Source organism: Macrobrachium nipponense, chromosome 9 (genome assembly GCF_015104395.2).
Source record: "Macrobrachium nipponense isolate FS-2020 chromosome 9, ASM1510439v2, whole genome shotgun sequence".
In the NCBI taxonomy this organism is placed as follows: Eukaryota; Metazoa; Arthropoda; class Malacostraca; order Decapoda; family Palaemonidae; genus Macrobrachium; species Macrobrachium nipponense.
The window spans coordinates 108,793,290-108,814,813 of record NC_061110.1 but is presented as its reverse complement, the minus strand read 5'-3'; the positions used below and the strand labels follow the sequence as shown (position 1 = coordinate 108,814,813).

The 21,524-nt window shown below is 34.3% G+C and overlaps 3 protein-coding genes across 3 annotated transcripts; all 3 read right to left on the bottom strand.

Moving 5' to 3' along the window:
- Positions 1–1,285: 1,285 nt before the first annotated feature.
- Positions 1,286–2,992, bottom strand: LOC135217921 (keratin, type I cytoskeletal 9-like). The gene is made up of 2 exons (XM_064254010.1): positions 2,970–2,992; positions 1,286–2,140 (listed from the first exon to the last, which is right to left on the bottom strand). Exons 1-2 carry the CDS (start codon positions 2,970–2,972, stop codon positions 1,466–1,468), a joined length of 678 nt encoding a protein of 225 aa, XP_064110080.1. The 5' UTR covers positions 2,973–2,992; the 3' UTR covers positions 1,286–1,465.
- Positions 2,993–7,065: 4,073 nt separating this feature from the next.
- On the bottom strand, positions 7,066–8,996 carry LOC135218251 (keratin, type I cytoskeletal 9-like). Its single transcript, XM_064254415.1, has 2 exons — positions 8,967–8,996; positions 7,066–7,763 (listed from the first exon to the last, which is right to left on the bottom strand). Exons 1-2 carry the CDS (start codon positions 8,967–8,969, stop codon positions 7,242–7,244), a joined length of 525 nt encoding a protein of 174 aa, XP_064110485.1. The 5' UTR covers positions 8,970–8,996; the 3' UTR covers positions 7,066–7,241.
- Positions 8,997–14,045: 5,049 nt separating this feature from the next.
- On the bottom strand, positions 14,046–16,207 carry LOC135217849 (uncharacterized). Its single transcript, XM_064253854.1, has 2 exons — positions 16,185–16,207; positions 14,046–14,816 (listed from the first exon to the last, which is right to left on the bottom strand). The coding sequence occupies exons 1-2, from the start codon at positions 16,185–16,187 to the stop codon at positions 14,223–14,225; spliced, it is 597 nt and encodes a 198-aa protein (XP_064109924.1). The 5' UTR covers positions 16,188–16,207; the 3' UTR covers positions 14,046–14,222.
- Positions 16,208–21,524: the final 5,317 nt, after the last annotated feature.

Sequence of the window (21,524 nt, the reverse complement as noted above, 5' to 3'; positions counted from 1 at the left end):
GCCCTTGTAATGCTAGTAGACTCGCTTACCATATTTAACTGTTAAACAAAAAAAAAAAAAAAAAGTGACAAATCTTACGCAGATTCGCCAACCAACCATATTTTAACCACTATACTGAGGTATCTTTCTTGTAATCCCATAAACCTTTGGGCCACTTCATTATTCAACCTCTTAGTTTCAAGAGCAGAAAGATAATAAAGTGAAACCCATTGTTAATTTCGGTTAGCTGTTTACGCCATCAATAATGTCATAATTTAATTTTCTGTGACCTATTTCAAAAGCGGCCATTTCCAAGTTCCATTATATCAGGAATCAAGAAAATTTGATCTTAAGCCAGGCACTTTGAAATTTCTCTTACTGTAATGAGCAACAGTCCCAGGGTTCAGCTCAATGTCTCCCAAAGGAAATAGAATTAACAACATAAAATCAGTAGACTTGTAACAACAGTGACATTGAAAAAATAAACAGAACTGTAAAAACAATACCATTAACAAAATTATTTACAAAAATTATGTGAAATGTATATATAATCACCATATATCATTGAAAAAAGGGCCGGAAGCAACTGGTCGACAAGCTGGGCTGGCACACCTTGTAAGGCAAATAAGAAATCTGCCAGGTTTGCCAAAGCAACTGGGGAAGGACAGTCAGGATGGATTCAAAACACTCAGCCACTCAGAAAGTAATAAATTAGGCAAAGACGAAGGCACTCTCCTGATAATTTACCAAGTAACTTTTCTCCGTAGGGGGTTAGTGCAGTCAGTGGACCTCATGCGGTGCACTGTAGGTATTACTTAAGGTTCTTTGCAGCTTCCCCTAGGCCCCTAGCTGCAACCACTTTCGTTCCTCTTATTGTGCCTCCTTTCGTATTCTCTTTCTTCATCTTACTTCCCCCTTCTCCTAATGCTTGATTCATAGTGCAACTGCGAGGTTTTCCTCCTGTTATAACTTCCAAACCTTTTACTGTCAATTTCCATTTCAACGATGAATGACTTCATAGGTCCCAGTGCTTGGCATTTGGCCTAAATTCGGTATGCAACTCAATTTAACCAAGCAAATTTTGCTTTCTCGTCAACTCAAAAAAAAAAAAAAAAAAAAAAGGAAAGTGAACAAAAAGGAGGATAAATGCTGATTTACCCTCACGCAAAGGAACTCAGGTCCAAGACGATGGAAGGCCACGGTACAAGTTTTTAATTATCTGGAAATATAAAGTTAAAATTTCCAGGTAACATCTATTGTACATTTTTTTCTGTAATTGGTGTGGGTTTTTATGAAAACTCGGCAGTAATATAATTCTTTTATTTCTAAATCACTAATATGAAGTGTAAAACAATATTCACGTCTAACAATTTGTCATCTATTTTTTCATAAAAACAGGACACATGAAAGACATTATTTTGAACGTTACAATAATATCCTATGATAATAAGTTATGCTGTTAGCTGGGAAAGGTCTAGATAATCATTTACTTTCCATAAGAGCCTGAGATACCTCCGTGACCTCCAGAGATTACTCCATGGCCTATAGATAATCCTCCGTGTCCACCATGACCTACAGAGACTCCTCCAAGACCTCCGGAATATCCTACACGGCCTCCAGAGATTCCTCCAAGACCTCCAGAGAATCCTCCATGACCTCCAGAGATTACTCCATGGCCTACAGATAATCCTCCATGTCCACCATGACCTACAGAGATTCCTCCAAGACCTCCGGAATATCCTACACGACCTCCAGAGATTCCTCCAAGACCTCCAGAGAATCCTCCATGACCTCCAGAGATTCCTCCATGACCTCCAGAGATTCCTACAAGACCTCCAGAGACTCTCCCATGACCTCCGTATCCACCTCCCAAGGATCCAGTATGTCCCAGGTTGAATACACTGAAACCGGTGGCAGAGCTTCTACCATGGCCTCCATATCGGCCTCCAGATGAGCCTCCATGCCCTATGAAAGAACCTCCATGCACTCCAGGTCCTCCGAAGGAACCTCCAAGGACACCAGAACCATATCCACCTCCCAGGGAGCCTCCATGACTTACAACCACTGGTCCCCCGAGAGAAACTCCGTGTCCTCCGTAGCCTCCCTCAGCGAAGACGCAGGAAGCCACAAGGGACAAAGTGAAAGCGAACTTCAAGAATGCCTGTAATAAAATAACCAATTCAGTATCCTTATATTTTTATAATTAGATATGCACCACATTAGCTAACTTCAGTAGCAAATACAATTGTTGAGAAGTTGACAATGGAACGTTCGGCAAACACCTACAAAAAAAAAAAAAAAAAAAACAGAGGCTACACAAGTTTTCCACATAATATTTCGGCATCGTCATTTCAATTGGGGAGGCTCCAATGATATTAATGTTTCTTTTACGCAATTAAGGGATACGATGGACGGAGAAGCAATGCAAAAGTGCAGGTGCTTTCTGGTTGTTGATTTAAATATTAAATTGTAACGAAATGTTATTATGTCGAAACAATGTTATCAGAATTAGTGGACTAGAGGGCGACTGGTATATTGCAAAAGTGGGTATGAGAAAAAGAAATGGCATTTATTAAAGAAATCGATATGGAAAAACTCAATACAAGGAGGACAGCAGATAATTTAAGATATATGGGGTAAAACTGAGGAGTAAATGAAAAAATAGATTGTAGATGGAGTGTAGAGTTCAAGAGTATATTAATGAAACAGTGGAGACCAAATTAGGAGCCTTATTTAGTTGTATTGAGTGATCATATGTTTGTGTAGTTTAATATCCAATTTGCTCTTCTCCTGAAATTATACCGAAAAGGGAATTATAATTGAATATAAAAACATCATGGTGATTTGATATAAATTTGTATATATAATATATATATATATATATATATATATATATATATATATATATATATATATGGGGGGGGGGTATGTATGTGATTGGGATTTGAGTTACCGCATACAGAAAGAAAGAGAGATAGATTGCTACCCACCATACTGAATGAGAGTGATCGCCGAATCTGAGGAAAAGACTTTTTACTTCGCCTTTTATAGTTCGTAGCTACAAGGTCATTATTTTCTCACTTGCGTAGGAATTGAAAGAAACATTAAATTTCTTTCCACTGGCTTAAATTGCGTGATATATTTTTGGATTAAAAAAAATATTTAGGTAGGTAGTTATACAGGGTCATGGTCAAGAGTATTCAATAAATGGTGAAAATTTTTAACTTATCACAGTTGGTATTTCTTACCTTAGAAATTAATTAATTAGCTAATTCTGTGCAATTTAGACAATTTTTACTCAATAGGACTTACCTAATTCCCCGTGTTTTTCCTTTATTTCATTCACATATTTCACTCATTCCATTATCAAACAACTCTTTTATAAATTTACATCCATTATGGAGTACAAATTTGCTTAGATAATAGTTAGTATATATCATTAATATATTCATGCCATTTATTATTGAGTTACCTTCAGATTTTATTGTAAAATAACTTTCATAACTGGGTTTCCAATAAGCAACACAATAGTATGTGCAATGAGAACTGAACCTTTAAAACCTTCAATCAAGAACGATGTACAAAATATAAATTTTGCACTGGTCAGCAAAACACTCGAGACTATCACAGAATAAAATTGTTAGGTCTAATTTTAAAGTTTTCCTTTTATATAGGAATATATATATATATATATATATATACATATACATACATTTATTATATATATATATATATATATAATATATATGTATGTATGTATGTATGTATTTTTACTATATATGTGTGTGTGTGCATGGTTTAAACATGAGTCTCAGACGAGGGTGTGTCTGTTATGCTTATGGTTTATTTATATCATCATGGATAAGGTGATGCAAGAAGTCATGGTAAGATGACTCTTTTATTTATGTGGAATAAAATATCTAATAATAAAAACGTTTCTGTGTGCTTCAAGGAGTTGTCCACGATTTAGGAAATGAAATAACTTAAAGTTACTAGCCGACTGTGCCAAATTCAATTTCTTTTTTTCTGAACCATATCACTGTAGGTGCAAACGGGTTGTTGTGATGTGTATATAAGGGTGTTACATTACAGTTGATTTGTTTGATCATATTTTGTGTTCTTTGATGTTTACCTATGTTTTTCTTTGTTATTTTTCTCTTAATTCTTATTCATTGCCTTTGTACTTACTTTTCCTGACTTGGATGTTTTCCTTATAGGGGCATTATGGCTTGCTGTATTCTGCTTCTCTAATTAGGGTTACAGTTTGAATATAACATATATATAATATATATATATATATATATATATATATATATATGCTTAAAAAATCACAGTAGATGCACGTGACTTCATAAATAAGCGAATACCACGGGAAAATGATAGTCAGAAATCCAAGCGCTTTCGTCTTTATGCAGACATCGTCAAGGAGCTACTTGACGATGTCTGAATAAAGACGAAAGCGCTTGGATTTCTGACTATCATTTTCCCGTGGTATTCGCTTATATATATATATATATATATATATATATATATATATATATATATATATATATATATATATGTGTGTGTGTGTGTGTGTGTGTGTGTGTGTGTGTGTGTACATATATGTACCCTGAAGATGACTGTGGAATAAAAAGTTGAAAGTCTTGGTACCTCCTTTTATTTTCACTTGAGGATCTCTCATTTACCTCACCCACGGGACCATTGTGGAATTGCAAGATATATGTATGTGTATATATGTATACATATGTGTGTATATATACATATATGTATGTATATATGTATATATACATACTATAAGGATAACATCCAAGTCAGGAAAAGTAAGTACAAAGGCAATGAATAAGAAATAAATGAAAAATAACAAAGAAAAACATATTTAAACATCAAAGAACACAAAATATTATCAAGCCAATCAACTATAATGCAACACCCTTGTATATACATCCCAACATCAACCCGTTTTCACCTACAGGGATAGTTCAGAAATAAGAAATTGAATTTGGCACTGTCGGCTACTTACAATAAGTTATTTCATTTCCTAAATCGTGGACGACTCCTTGTAGTACACATAAACGTTTTTAAGATTATTAGATATTTATTCCACATAAATAAAAGACTCATCTTACAATGACTTCTTGCATCACCTTATCCATGATGATATAAAGAAACCACAAACATACCAGGCACACCCTCGTCTGAGACTCATGTTTAAACCAAAGCAGTTAATCTGCCAAAATCGTATCTCAAAAAAGTGTTAACATTTGTAAGAGAAAAAATACTCTCAATAGATTTACTGCCTCACCGTTCATCCTGAAGATTTCCCTCGTTTGCGAAAACTATTGCATACTAAGTATGTACTTGATTTACACTTCCTCTTCCTTGTCTAAACCAATGCTATTATTTCCATACTAGGCCTTCCATTGTTTTACTTTCTCAACCTTAATCTTACTTGCTCCTGGTATACTATGTATAATATGTTCCCCTGATGCTTACAGTGCTTACTGACACCCCTACCACATTTAACTTAAAAAAAAAAAAAAAAAATCCTCAGACACACCCACTCATTGTTTAGCTAATCATTCTTACTGTCACTGCCATACTGAAGCATCTTGGATATAATCCTGCAAAATGTTTAGGTCTTTCATTTCATCAACTTTTTATTTATATAGAAAAATGGTATTAAACTGAAGCCCTTTGCTAATTTAGGTTAGCTATACCTGCACATTATAACATTATTCATTGTCATTTACCTTACGAAAGTAGTCATTTCAAAGCTTCATTATATCAGAAAGAAGAAATGTAAATCTTTATTTGACACGGGGATAAATACGTTAATTGTTACGCTAACTGTAACATTCTTGACTAAATTTATAAAACTGCAGCTGAATGATGGCCAGACAAAAGTACGTGACTTAGTAGACCTCAAAAACTTTCATCATCTCAACGCACTGACCCCTAATGACATTGACCGCTATATTTGTTTAGCAAAGTTTGTTTTTATCAGATAAAATTCAAAATAAATCTTGAAAGTTCTTGAGCATCAGTTGAATCACTGGACCCTCATCATCATTTTACAGTTATTGCTTCTTAAGATTGGAAGTAAATACCTGGGAATACCAGCTATAAAGAAATAACAAGGAAAGCTGCGATGCGGATAATAATCGTGCTTGGGAATTTTGTCTGCTGACATCCATGTGTTGCTTTCGTATATCCGCGATTTGCAGTTTCCATCAACTCGCTTGTAATTCGTCGTATTAACTTCAAATTCCTCACATGCCTGATTTTTGCGTTTTAAGAAAATATCATTGAATGGGAACTTTGTTATCAAATTCATACTCTTCTTTTAGAATGTAATTGGTACTGAGAATATATAGCTTCAAAGAAATTTAACGTCATTGTAAACTTCTGTTCAAATATTCTGGACATTTCTTCATGGATTATTTTATTAGTTGATGACTATAGTTACATTTATGAAATCCATCAACTTTATTAGCGTTTTTGATGCTTAATGCTACGGAAGTCTTAGTTTATCTAAATTTTTTTAAAACGATTAACTCTATCGTATTCTGATATCTCCGCGTAGGAATTAAAGTGAAGAATCGCTCTAACTATCCTTTTCGAATAGTCGTACATTTTGCTGAAATGTAGATTTATGTGGGAATTATGAAAGAAAAATGTACATGTTCTCATCAGGGCCATCTTGTTATTTCAGCAGCGATGAGAATCCCATAGATTAAGAACTTGTGCATTGAACATCGGCGTCCTTTTGCATTTCTAATGAAAACGAAACTTTGACAAATTCAAGATTTCTTAACGATAATATTCCTATATATGCATGCAGGGAATCTGGAATTAATTCTTGAGCCTTTTGGCTCTGTTTCTATTGGCTTATTGTTCTGAAATGACTACGTCCGCTTTTTAGTTACTTTTTTTTTTCCAATGTATTCCGTTGTCTATGGAAATAATTCACGTAAATTTTAAACTCAGAATTTTCGTAATAATGTGGAAATACAAAGTCATAACTTCCAAGTAACATTTATTGTTTATTTTTTTACCTACAAGGGTTTTCATTAAAACTCGACAATTATACAATTTTTTATTTCTAGTTAGTAATATAAAATACAAGACAATGTTTATGTCTAGCAAATTGTCAACTGTTTTTTTAATCAGGGAACATAAAATACATTATTTTAGACTGAATAATAATACTCTATGAAAATAAGTTATGATGATAGTTGGGAGAAGGTCTAGATGATCATTTACTTTCCATAGGACCCTGAGATACCTCCGTGGCCACTAGAGATCACTCTATGGCCTAAAGATAATCCTCTGTGCCCGCTAGAAAAACCTCCATGACCCCCAGAGATTCCTCCAAGACCTCCAGAATATCCTCCATGACCCCCAGAGATTCCTCCAAGACCTCCAGAGACGCCACCATGACCTCCGTATCCACCTCCTAAGGACCCAGCATGTCCCAGGTTGAATACACTAAATGAGGTAGCGGAACCTCCCCCATGGCCTCCATATCTGCCTCCAGATGAGACTCCATGCCCTACGAAAGAACCTCCATGCACTCCAGGTCCTCCTCCGAAGGAACCTCCAAGGACGCCTGAACCATATCCACCTCCCAGGGAGCCTCCATGACTCACAACCACTGACCCTCCATGACCTCCGAAGGAACCTCCATGCCCACCGAGGGAAACTCCATGTCCTCCGTAGCCTCCGTCAGCAAAGACATAGGAAGCCACAAGTGACAAAGTGAAAGCGAACTTCAAGAACGGCTGCAATGATATAACCAGTTCATTATCCATATGTAATAGCTGCAGTGAAATAACTCATTCATTTTCCATATATATTTATGGCACATTATTTTCAACATAATAATTACATATGTACCACATTAGCTAACTAGTAGCAAATACAATCTTTGAAAAGTTGACAATGAAACATTCAGCAAACACCTATGAAGAAACAGTCATTTCAGTCAAAGAGGAATCTCCGCTGATATCGTCTCTTTTACACAATTAGTGAATAGAATGTACGGAGAAGTAATGTAAAAGTTTCGATGATTTGTGGTGCTTAATTTAATTATTAAAGTGTTTTGAAATTTTTTTATGTTGATAGTAAAGTGTGTCGGAACTAGTAAGCTAGATGGTGACTGGTAAAGTGTTATTGCTAGTTGCGATGAAAAAGTATGGGTATGTTACCAATGAAAGTGTAATAGGAAAATAATAAAATGGAACCCAGGTAATTTCATATATATATATATATATATATATATATATATATATATATATATTTATATATATATATATATATGTAGTATGTATGTTATATATATATAATTATATATATATTACATCTATATATATAACATATATATATGCATATATGGATATATTTATATATTGTGTTCATTTATATAGATAGTATACTTCAAAGACATTAAGCACCAAATGTTCTATGATATCCAATTTCTCCTTAATAAGTGGTTTGTTACCTGGAAGATTCGATCCACTTACAGCAACTACCTCCGACTTCAGTGATGAGTACTCTTAGCATTCCGCTGTAAATGGAGGTAAAAGGTGATGCTGACTTTCCTGTGCACATACCCTTAGAATGCAGGTATTTATTTGCTTAGTTGGCATCATAAATAGCTAGCTGTTTCAAATTTGCGTTGGCTGTCATGGTTGGGAGTGGATTAATGCACTCGATGGACATGAGTACTGTAGAGTCTGTACCCATTTATATCTCTCTTGGTGGATTTCGAATCTGCCAGGTGACGAACCAATTATCAGTTATAATTCTCCCTAGGTATTATCAGGGGGATGAAAATTTTAGTATATAGGAATGTGTGTTTTGGTTATGAGTTACCATATACGGAAACAGGAGAGGAGAGAGAGAGAGAGAGATAAGAGAGAAGAAGAGACGAGAGAGAGAGAGAGAGAGAGGAGAGAGAGAGAGAGAGAGAGATTGCTACCCACCATACTGAATGAGAGTGATCACCGAATGTGAGTAAAAGACTTTTTACTGCGCCTTTTATAGATCGAACCTTCTCTCAGTTCCTCCCTCCAGCGAGAAAAGAGATCCGTAGCTTCAAGGTTATTATTTTCTCACTTGAGGAGGCATTAAAAGAAATATTAAATTTCTTTCCTCTTGGGTCAATTACGTGAGATATTTTTGCGATAAAATATTCAAGTGGTTATCTACGGTCATGGGCAAGAGTATTCTGTGAATGGTGAAAATTTTTAATATGTCCTTGTTAATATTTAATTCCATAGATATGAATTAATTTGCTGATAAGTATTATGCTGTTTAGGTCAATTTTATCTTTGAATGAACTAATTATCCTTGTTTTCTTGTACCATCATTCATATATTTTGGAACGTTACAATATCAAATGATTCTTTTATAAATTTACACCCCGCATTGAGAATAATTTAAATTGCCTCTCATGGTACGGTTTCTATTAGGTTAACGTAAAACTATTATTATTTCTTTTGTTGATTTAAATCAGCCTTGTTTACTTTTTTGTTTACTTTTAAGTTAAATTTTTGCTGAGTATGTTTACTCTTGTGTTACCGTAAGTTTAAGTGGCTTTACGATTGTTTCAGTGTTTTTGCGCCTCCTCCTCCTCCTTTGTGTATTAGTGAACTATCGTTTTAACGATTGTTATTCTTTTGCTTTGAGTGTTTATAAACACTGGGAAGGTGATGAGTGGACATGGTCGACCGGTCAACGGGAGTTCGGGTCTTGACAAGCTCTCACCAGTACTGTTTCTCGTCGCAGCATTTATTTTGATTTGGAGGAGGACTTTGGATATTTACCTTTTGGACCACGCACTTGGATTTTGGAAGACGCATATATACGTCTGTTGAGTGTGTCCCTGGATCACGGCTTTTTCTCGCGCGGGTGTTGTCACCTGCGACCTTCACACTGCTGTTGAGAGTGTAGCAGACGCTCTGTCATCTGCGACCGCTGTTTCTGCCCCTTTTTCTCGTCTGAGGATTTTGACGGGAAAACCAGTGTCGTCGCTGTATCCCGGCACTGGATTCTGGATTTACCTGCCGTGTCATCCTCGTCCAGCTGTTATACGGGAGTGAGAGCTACTTGACTCGTGAGGTGGCTAGTAGGGAGTCTGTCGCCAGGTAAGACGTATTATCGTTCCTCTTGTATCGGGAAATGTGTTGCCCTTCAGTACCTGGCGTACAGTATTTGCCCTTCCGTTAGCAGTTTGATGGACTGGTCACGGCACTGTGTTCAACTCCTCTTCAGGTATTTCACTTAAGGTGAAATTATATACTTTTGTCAATCTTATTTATAAATATATATATGTATAAGTTTACATGTATATGTTGTCATATTTGTTTGTGTGTTAGTATTTAGTGGACCGAGTTCCACATTGTTTAGCTTTGTGTTGTAGGTAGGAATATTAAGGTTTTCCTTGTTATCATCTCTTACTTCCTTCTACCTTATTATTATTAGGTTATTGATTATTTTGGCTAGCCTTATTTGGATCCACCTTGTTATTATAAAGTGTTTTCTCTCTTGGGGTTTTCTCTTGTTTAGGGCTTTGTGTATTAGCTTTAGGTTTTCTTGTGAGTTCCCGAGAACCAGGTATTTGTTCTCTTGAATATTCTGTACAATTAAGTGTATTTAATCTCACAAGGTTGATTTAAGTCATTTTTCTAGTTTATAATAAATATTGTTAAGTTTTCTTGAGTTTCTGTTTCCGTCCTTCCTTGTCACTGAGGTACATACATATACTGACTGCAATCCTTGAGAATATAAAGACCTAAAAAGAACCTGTACTGCAACCTGGGAGGTTGTAACAGTTTCCAATAGACAAAGCCAGTACAAATACGGTGAATTGAAGATTGCTTCCAAGCCTGCACTTAAGAGCAATATATACAAAATAAAAGATTTTCCGTGGTGCGGCAAAACTATTAGACAGTTTCATAAAATGCACACACCACACACAACACACACAACACACACACACACACACACATACATACATACACACACACACACACACACACACACCACACACAAACATACCTACATATATATATATATATATATATATATATATATATATATAATATATCTATATAAGTATGTACATATATAGTCAAAACAGCCCCAGTTAGGAAAGTAGAATACTGCAAGCTGTAGAACCCATACAGGGATAATAGCCCAATAGGGAAATTAAATACAAAAGTAATTATTACAAGATAAAATGAATTAATAAGTAATAAATTGCAAAAGAAACAAAATGAGAAGAAAACAATAAGCTTTCGGTGTTGTCCTAGATGCTTCGGGTGCTGACTCCTCTAAGTCCTCTCAAACGTTTGAAAAGAGTAGTTTCATCAGTCCGGTTTATTTTTTCAACTCTTGATGTTGACTTGGGACATAGACGTCAGTTCAGTTTATTACGTTTGTTGCATTAAATTTTCTACAACGAAATGCAGCCTCAGCACTCTTCTTTACCTGACCTATCTTATTTTGCTTGCAACACCAAACAAACTGTTGCTGGAAACGGTACGTTGTTTCCCTCTATCAGGTTTAATTCTCCTCCATTTGCTAGGAGTTTCTTTCTTGCTACAATTAAAACGGGGAGTGGTTTACCTAGTACAGATGTGGATTCTCCTGACCTTCAACTGTTTAATTGAGGAGGAAATTCATTCCTGCTTTCTGATAACGTCTCATGAACTCAGGTGCATAAATTTTATTTCCTATTCCCTCCTATGTATTTCATTATTAGCTTTTCCTATAACTAGTCTCTCTCTGCGGGCTGCTTTCCCTTTGGAGCCATCTACGGTTTATAGTACATTGAGACTGTCCAAAACGGTTTTCAGTTGATGGATTAAATAAAGTATGGAAAAAAGAAAGGAAGACATTTATTCCAGCATCAAGCTGTTTCCTTCTACAATTAAAATGCTTCAGAGAGAAAATAAAATCTGTCACCATTAATTATATACTTCAGTTGTTGAATCGTGGACGCCCCATGTGAATAACATCGATAATGTTATTAGCTATTTTATACTTGTAAATAGAAGGCTCATCCAACGCTGACTTCTCGCATCACCTTGTCCCTAATGGTATAAGAAAACCATACAGAAATGACAAACGGACTCTTGCCTGTTACTTATGTTCAAACCAAACCAACCAATCTCAAAATTCGTATCGCAACAAATTTAAATTTATGTAAAAAAATAATAATAACTATCTATATACATGTTCTTCAACAACATTCCTTCGAAACTTTTTTCTTCTTCGAAAACTGTTACGCATTATCACCTTTGTCTAAACCCATCCTTTTCTTTCCAAAGGATCCTTCCATCATCTTTCGTACTTTCTCAATTCACATCTAACTATACTCGTTCCATGTATGCTAGGTATGTTACATCCCTCTAATGTTATGTCCTTGTAGTGCTTACAGGCACCCATTATAATATTAACCTCGATACAAAAGACGTTGTTCTGTCTTAGACACACGTTACACATGCGAACTAAGCAATCAGTCATATTTCCACACCCCTACCCCCCACCTCACTGATGCATCTCACATGTAATCCATTTAAACTTTTGGGGTCCTTCCATTCTACAACCTCTTAATTGCATAGACAAAGAGGCATGAAACTGAATCTGTTTCTTCATTTAGGATAGCTCTTTATGCCATACATAATAATATAATTTTATTATTATTATTAGTATTATTATTTACCGCATAAGTGGTCATTTCAAAAATCTCTTACATCAGAAGCAGAGATGTATAACTTTTTTGATACTGGGATAGATGCGTAAATTTTTAAGCCAACTCGATTTTCTAGATTGAAATTTATAAAATTAAAGTTGAATGCAGGCGAGACAAATATACATAACTTTCATCTTTTAAACCCACTGACCTCTAGAGACACCGATCTCTATATTTGTATAGGAAAGATGTTTCTTTACATGTTAAAAAACTTAAAATGACTGTTGAATGTTTTATGAGAGTCCGTTAAATCACTGGACCCCCATGATCACTTCACAGTTAATGCTTCATATGATGAGGAATAAAGACCTGGGAATAACAGTTATACACAGAAGACAAGAAGAGTAGCAATTCAGATAATAACAGTCCAGGGGTATATAATTGTGTTTTATGTAATCCATGTATTCCATTTCTAGCCAATTTTCAGCTTTCCTAAACTTGCACATTTACTACGTAAACTCTTCATCACTTTCGTGATTTTGTGAGTTTTTATTAAATTACTTATTAATTTAACTTTTTGTTTTTAAATGGAATTAATATTGAGAATATTTAACGTTAAATGAAAGTATAACATGAGCATGATCTTTTGTTGAAACAGATTCGACATCTCTTGCTGGCTTTCTTTGGTACTTAATAACTGCAGTCTTAAGACCTTTTATTATTATGAAAGCCATCAACGTTTTTAGCGTTTTTCTTTGTGCTACTACAGTTTTTGGTTATTCATGGTTTTGAAAACGATTAACGCAAGCTTATTCTGATGCTCACGCAACAATAGTATATGATAAGACAGTTCTTTGTCTTTGATACGAATGCCCCATATTTTGGTAGCGTAATTTTAAGTTGGAATGAAAAGCTTTCCTGTTTTTCACCTGGGTCATGTCAATATCTGAGCAACAGAAACAATCCATCAGATTCATTACTTATGATAAGATCATTGACTTCCTTGTACATTTCAACTGGCAAAGAAACTTCTGCTTAATTCAAGATGTCATGATGATGTTATTTCTCAATACTACTGCATGCATAGAATTTAAAATTAATTCTTGTGGGCTTGGTTCTGTGCCTGTTAGTTCATCATTTCTCAGATACTATTTTTACTGTCACTATGAAATATAGACGGAACCAGTGAAAATAGTCAACACAAATTATATGCGCTGAAAGCTTTAGTAATGGTTTTGAATTAAAAATGCGTATGTATTCATATGTTTTTTTTATTCTTTGTTGCTAGAAGGTCATAATTTAAAAGTAACTTTAACATATATTTTTCCAAGTAAATGACAAGGGTTTCCATTAAAACATGGCACTTATTTATTTTTTATTCCAAAATTAGTCATGTACAGTTTATGAAGGTGTTTTTGTCTAGAAATTTGTTAGGCTTTAAAAAAAAAATAGGATGCATAGACGACATTATTTTGAACTAATCATTATATTCTATACAAAATAAGTTATGTTGACAGTAAGGAAAGGTATAACTTCTAATTTACTTTCCATAAGAACCCGAGAAACCACCATGACCTCCAGAGAATCCTCCATGGCCACCAGAAAAACCTCCATGACCTCCTGAGAATCCTTTAGAGAATCCTCCGTGGCCACCAGAGATTCCTCCATGACTTCCAGAGAACCCTCCAAGACCTTTAGAGAAACCTCCATGACCACCAACGATTCCTCCATGACCTCCAGAGAATCCTCCATGACCTCCAGAGAATCCTCCATGACCTCCAGAGAATCCACCGCGACCTCCGTATCCACCTCCGAAGGACCCAGTATGTCCCAGGTTCACTACACTGAAGGAAGTACCAGAGCTTCCCCCATGGCCTCCATAACGGCCTCCAAACGAACCTCCATGGCCACCAAAGGAACCTCCATGTCCACCAAAGGAACCCCCATGTCCACCAAAGGAACCTCCATGCACTCCGTGTCCTCCGAAGGATCCTCCATGTCCCCCGAAGGATCCTCCATGTCCCCCGAAGGATCCTCCATGTCCCCCAAAGGAATGCCCATGCCCTCCATGGCCTCCGTCAGCGAAGACACAAGAAGCCACAAGAGACAAAGTTAAGGCGAATTTCACGAATGTCTGCAATGAAATAGAGAAATATTTTTTATAATTTTTTCATCATAGGATTCAATATATATTACATTGCATAGCTTGGAAAGAAAATGGGGCCGATGAAAGAGATTTCAATGTAACATTCAGTAAGTACTTATGAATGAAAAGTTAATCAAGCTTTTCAAGGTAACATTCAGTAAATACTTTTGAATGATAAGGTAATCAAGCATGCATAAACCAAAAAGGAGTAAACGTTTGAATATTAAGATTGCAGTTTTATGTTGATCTTATGTAATTGTGTTGTTTCAATGGTGATATTTACAAATAACTCCAAATGGTGATGGAAAATTTTCAGTGTTTATAATGAAGGTAACTGCAAGTAAATATGAGGATATAAAGTTAAAAAGAAGGCAATAAGATGGGAGCAAAGTGTCTTTGGAAACTGAAGCGGAATACATGAAGGTATTGCTTAGCTAACTCTTCGGTATGAAATGCGGGTTGGAATGAGCCAATGAAATGAATGAAGATAAAAAAACGTATATGATGAAACATATGCTGAGGACACAAGGAGGGCTTTGAGATGGTCTGGCCAACTGGAGAAACGGAAAACGATATTTTGCTGAAAATTACGTACTATTTACAAGTTCCGGGAGGAACTTAGTTGCAGAGAATAACAATGTATTGGCTAAACGGAGTGAAACAGGCGAGTGCAGAAGTATGCTCAAAGCATACTGCTAAGAATTTCTGAACTTATATGAAGAAACCAAAGCCATAGAAAATTTCTACGGAAGAGTATATCATCGATTCTGCAAACAGCAACCCAATACTATGGAATTGATAATTGCTTTTCCTTATTTTATGATAGAAATGAAAGAGCTATGTTGAAAGAATTTAGGACGATGGGTTGGTGAAAAGAGTTTGTTATTTGGATGAATAGAATGTAATGTAGAGAGAAAACCATAGGATGAGCTGATTAGATGGAATGGAAGAATTATTGGCACGAAATGCTTAAAGAGTCTGTGTTGTGGTGCTGCTTATGAGCCTTGTGTATAATTGTGTGACTGCTAAAGTTCGTAGTGTTTTCCGAGCAGAAGTTTCATCCTTGACCATGCAAATAAAGAAGAGTGTCACAGACTATTCATTGTGTTGCTTATTCTATGAAAACTCCAACTATAAGGGAAAACTGTACGTGTTACAAAACATACACATGAACAGAGACACGTTACACACACAGATATATATATATATATATATATATAATATATCATATATATTATATATATATATATATGATAATTATATATTATATATATATATATATACACACACATGTATTATTTGGCGAAGAGGTACAGCAGCACACAACAAACAGAAAGAGAGAGAGAGGTGACCTACCATTCTGAATGAGTGTGATCGACGAATGTGAGGAAAATATTTTCCGCTGGGCCTTTTATAGATCAAACCTTCTCCCAGTTCCTCCATTCAAAAGGAAAGAGACCAGTAGCTTCAAGGTCATTCTTTTCGCACTCGCGGAGGAAATGAAAGGAACGTTAGATTTCTTTCCTGTGCCGTCAATTAACGAGAGGTATTTTTAGATTATAATCTTTCAAAGACTTCATTTACGGTCTGGGTCAAGAGAATTTTACGTGAGTCATGTACCTCGTGTCAAATTTTAATTTGTCACAGTCGTGTCGAATTCTTTAATGTCTATTTATTTGGACAATCATCTGCTTAAAAAATTATGGGTGATTGAATTTTAAAGAATTTATATAAAAATAATATATATATATTGATTATATATATATAGATAGATAGATAGGAATATATATATATATATATATATATATATATATATATATATATATATATGTGATTGTGTGTGTGTGTGTGTGTGTGTGTGTGAGTATATATATATATATATATATATATATATATATATATATATATATATATGTGTGTGTGTGTGTGTGTGTGTGTATGTATATATATATATATATAATATATATATATATATATATATATATATTATTATATACAGTATATATATTTAAATTTACAACTTTAATGAAGTTATACTTTACCTTCTTTGCTCATAGTCTTAATCATCGCATTTTGAACAACATCGAAAAGTATAAAGAAAAATAACTAAAAGCTCTAAATTGGCAACAAAATTAGGGCGTAATTGAGAGAAGAAAGTGCCAAAGTCCCATCTGGCACACCGACCCATTTCCTTGGCATTGGTTTGTTTTCGCTGTTGTTAATATTTTTTATTACTAATTTCCCCCGAGGTCATGCCTAGTGCGCCTGAGTGTCGAGATTTCTATTTGTTTGAATTTTAATAGTTGTGAATAACAAATGTTGATGTCTCCTTCATGCTTTGAATATGAAAAGCTTTTGCAATGACTAAAGATAAAATCATCGATCGTTTTAATAGCAGGATGTAATGAGGCAGTGAAACTTCCACAGCTTCGCCTGTACCCTACAACAGTTGCCCCATAACCAAATATTAAGTATAAAAAAACTGCAACATGTATTGTTTTGAATATGTCATTATTCCTCAAGATCAATTCACATTGATCGTGATATTTCCCTTGGTACATGAGAGAAACGGTTATTCTCGTTCATTGTTGTTAATATATCATATTATTATCGACAGTAGTATAAAGCCCCGTACACAGTATGCATAAAATTACTAGCGGCCAAACTGTATTGCAACACTGCTCACTCGCCACCACCCGCCAAACCCCTTGAGTGGACAAGGACCAACGCCCTACATTTTATTGAATTACTGAAGGAGCATCCATTTGTTTGGAACATCGGCGCTGGAGCTGAGCGGACGTCCTGCTACTCTGAATGATGATGCATCACTGAGCAGACATTTGAAATCACTGAAATGGCTCCGGCCCATCAACACGTCGGTGATGCGGCTTCGTGTTGAAAAAGTCGTTTTTCAACACATCCGTTCAACACTGCGCGCATCATGATACATATCGTTTACGGGGCTTTAGTGGTATTAGGGAGATAACGCATGTTTGCGCTGATATGAACATGTTCAGTTTTTAGTCTTTGAGATAAATCTACAAGCAATGTATAGAAATTCCTTGTTACAGTGCCAATAGAAATCAAAGTGGTATAATGAATTGCAAATGTTGGGTTTTTTGTTGCTCAGTGAATTTAATTAACATTGATAAAAAGTGTCATTTGAAGAGAGTTTCGCCGTTTAAATTGATCAAATTTAGGGACATTTTCATTCACAAAATCTACGTAAGTAAAGTAGAATAACAAAAAACCTTACATCAACAAGAAGCTTTTAAGAACGAGTTAATTTTTTTTATTAATGATAACAGAGTAGAGTATTTCAAATTGCGACCTATTAACTTAAAATTCCCAATCAGCATAGATGCTAGTTTAAAATGGACAAAAACTTTACTAATTTTTATATCAAAAAGGGGCTATGGGAGCAATGCTGGAGTTTTACAAGCATAACTTAAAAACAAAATGCATGTTCAAGTTTATGTATTCATTCTCGCTAAAATCTATGAAATTTCACATATATCAAATTATAATTGTAAATTAACATCATTGTTCCCATAGGCCCTCCTAACTTTTATGCTGATGGACAATTAATGTAAATGAATATCATAAAACTGAAACGGTAATTCTTACACAGACACATATATATATGTGTGTATAATATACATATACATACTTTATGTTTATGGTAATTAAATATTACCGAGTTATGATATATATATTATATGTAATATAATTATATATATAATATATAATTATGTATCATATTATCTATTTGTATATATATATATACTTTGTTGATATATATATAATATATAGTATATATATATATATATAATATATAGATATAGAATATATAATATACATACCTCTCTCTCCTCTCTCTCTCTCTCTCTCTCTCTCTCTCCTCTCTCTTCTCCATCTCTCTCTCTCGCTCTCTCTTCACTCTATCTTCTCTCTCTCTCTTCTCTCTCTCTCTCTCTCTCTCTCTCTCTCTCTATTTACTATATATATATATATATATATATTTTATGCCTCTTATCTCTCTCTCTCTTTGATCTAATATATATATATAATAGATAAATATATATATTATATATAGATTTTTTTTTTAAATTAAATTATAGCTATAATATATAAAAACATTCAGGAGTCCCCAGGAAGACAGCAGGCTTAAGAAGCATGCTTTATTTATATGTGAAATGTTTTCATGTTTGCTTCAACACATATCGTTCTGCAATAATTAAAATTTACTTGATAAATTACAAGTTAAAAGTACAAATTATTACCAATAAAAATTCAGCTAAAAATAATGTAAAACTTTAAATAAAAGCAAAACATGAATAAGTGAGAAGGCTACCTATTCAAGGTAAGGAAAAGAGTCAAGTGACCACAACAGTTCATACATGCCCAGACAACACTTAGGCCAGAGAGAGAGGAGACGAAGAAACATTAAGAGTTTAAGCCTGGAGAGAGGTGCTTGATAATAAGACTCAAGGGTCGTTAAGTAGGCTGTTTGTTTAGTAGTGCCTATTTTAGAAAAATGCTTTTTTTTTCCACATTAATTTTGTATTTGGATGCATGAGTCCTTATATTTGAAATTCGGGATTGGATATTCTTGACCCTGTCCTGTAACTAAGACCTAGATGGCTATAATAACGAATCTGCAACAGCCTTCGAGAGGGATCCTAACGTAAACTACCAAGGCATCTTGGGCATTGAAATTTATATATTATGTTGGATCTCATGAATCCTGAAGCTTGTCCTTATACTAAAGGAACCTCCAATTTTTCTGAGGGTTCATAGGAATGAGGTTTAATTTCAAAAATCCTAGTTCGTTTTCAATAATTTGTTTTAACCTTGAAACGTAAATTGTCGGAGTGAATAAAGGGAATTGGTGCATACAAAGTTAAGGAATTTTGAACCTTAAAGTTCAATGTAGGTTTGGAAACAAACCTTGCTAACATTTGTTGATATACTAAAAACTAAATTTTCTTGGGAATGAGTTTTTAGTGAAATACTCAAGTAAATATTCAATTTCATTATGAAAGAATGGTGATTGCATTTATTTTAAAAGAAATGCAATCACCATTTCTTGTTTTAGGGCACTTAGATATACCTCAGATTGGGCCTCCTTTCATAATGAAATTGAATATTTACTTGAGTATTTTACTAAAACTCATTCCCAAGAAATTTAGTTTTTAGTATTATCAACAAAATGTTAGCAAGGTTTGTTTCCAAACCTACATTGAACTTTAATGTTCCAAAATTAACTTTGTATGCACCAATTCCCTTTATTCACTCCGACAATTTACGTTTCAAGGTTAAACAAATTATTGAAAACGAACTAAGATTTTTTAAATTAAACCTCATTCCTATGAACCCTCAGAAAATTGGAGGTTTCTTTAGTTATAAGGACAAGCTTCAGGATTTCATGAGATCCAACATAATATATAAATTTCAATGCCCAAGATGCCTTGGTAGTTTACGTTGGATCCTCTCGAAGGCTGTTGCAGATTTGTTATTATAGCCATCTAGGTCTTAGTTACGGGACAGGAGGGTCAAGAATATCCAATCCCGAATTTTCAAATATAAGGACTCATGCATCCAAATGGAAAATCAATGTGAAAAAAAAGCATTTTTCAATAATAGGCACTACTAAACAAACAGCCTACTAAACGACCCTTGAGTCTTTATTTATCAAGCACCTCTCTCCAGGCTTAAACTCTAATGTTTCTTCGTCTCCTCTCTCTCTGGCCTAAGTGTTGTCTGGGCATGCTGAACTGTTGTGGTCACTTGACTCTTTTCCTTACCTTGAATAGGTAGCCTTTCTCACTTATTCATGTTTTGTTTTTATTTAAAGTTTTACATTATTTTTAGCTGATTTTTATTGGTAATAATTTGAACTTTTAACTTGTAATTTATCAGTAAATTTTAATTATTGCAGACTGATGATGTGCTGACGCAGCATGAAACGTTTCACATATAAATAAAGCATGCTTCTTAGACTGCTGTCTTCCTGGGACTCCTGAATGTTTTATCTACGATTTTCCTGATATATATATATATATATATATATATATATATATATATATATATATATATATATATATATATATATATATATATATATATATATATATATATATATATATATATATATACATATATATAATATATATATATATATATATATATATATATATGTATATATATATATATATATATATATATATATATATATTATATATATATATATATATATATATATATATATATATACAGGGTGTCTCAAAAAAATGTACTCACTCTTAGAATTATGAGAAAAACCTTTATTTATGGACATAGAGCGAAATGAAAATAGCATCGAATACATGGTCATCAATTTGAACATTCGCAAACATGATTCTTCAAATACATTTGTCTCATGCATTCGATGCTATTTCATTAGCTCTATGTCCAATAAATAAAGGTTTTCTCATAATTCTAAGAGTGAGTACATTTTTTTGAGACACCCTGTATATATGTTTGTGTGTGTGTATTATTTACACGAGTATATTGGCTATGCCATGATAGTCGTAACATTCTTATCTACCCGGTAAGTGTATCATAATTTGGCAAGTTCACTTGAACAGGTGGACGGGTACAGTAGGTTAAATTCCTAATGTGTGTTTGTTGACCTCGGCTTGTATCAGGTACTCT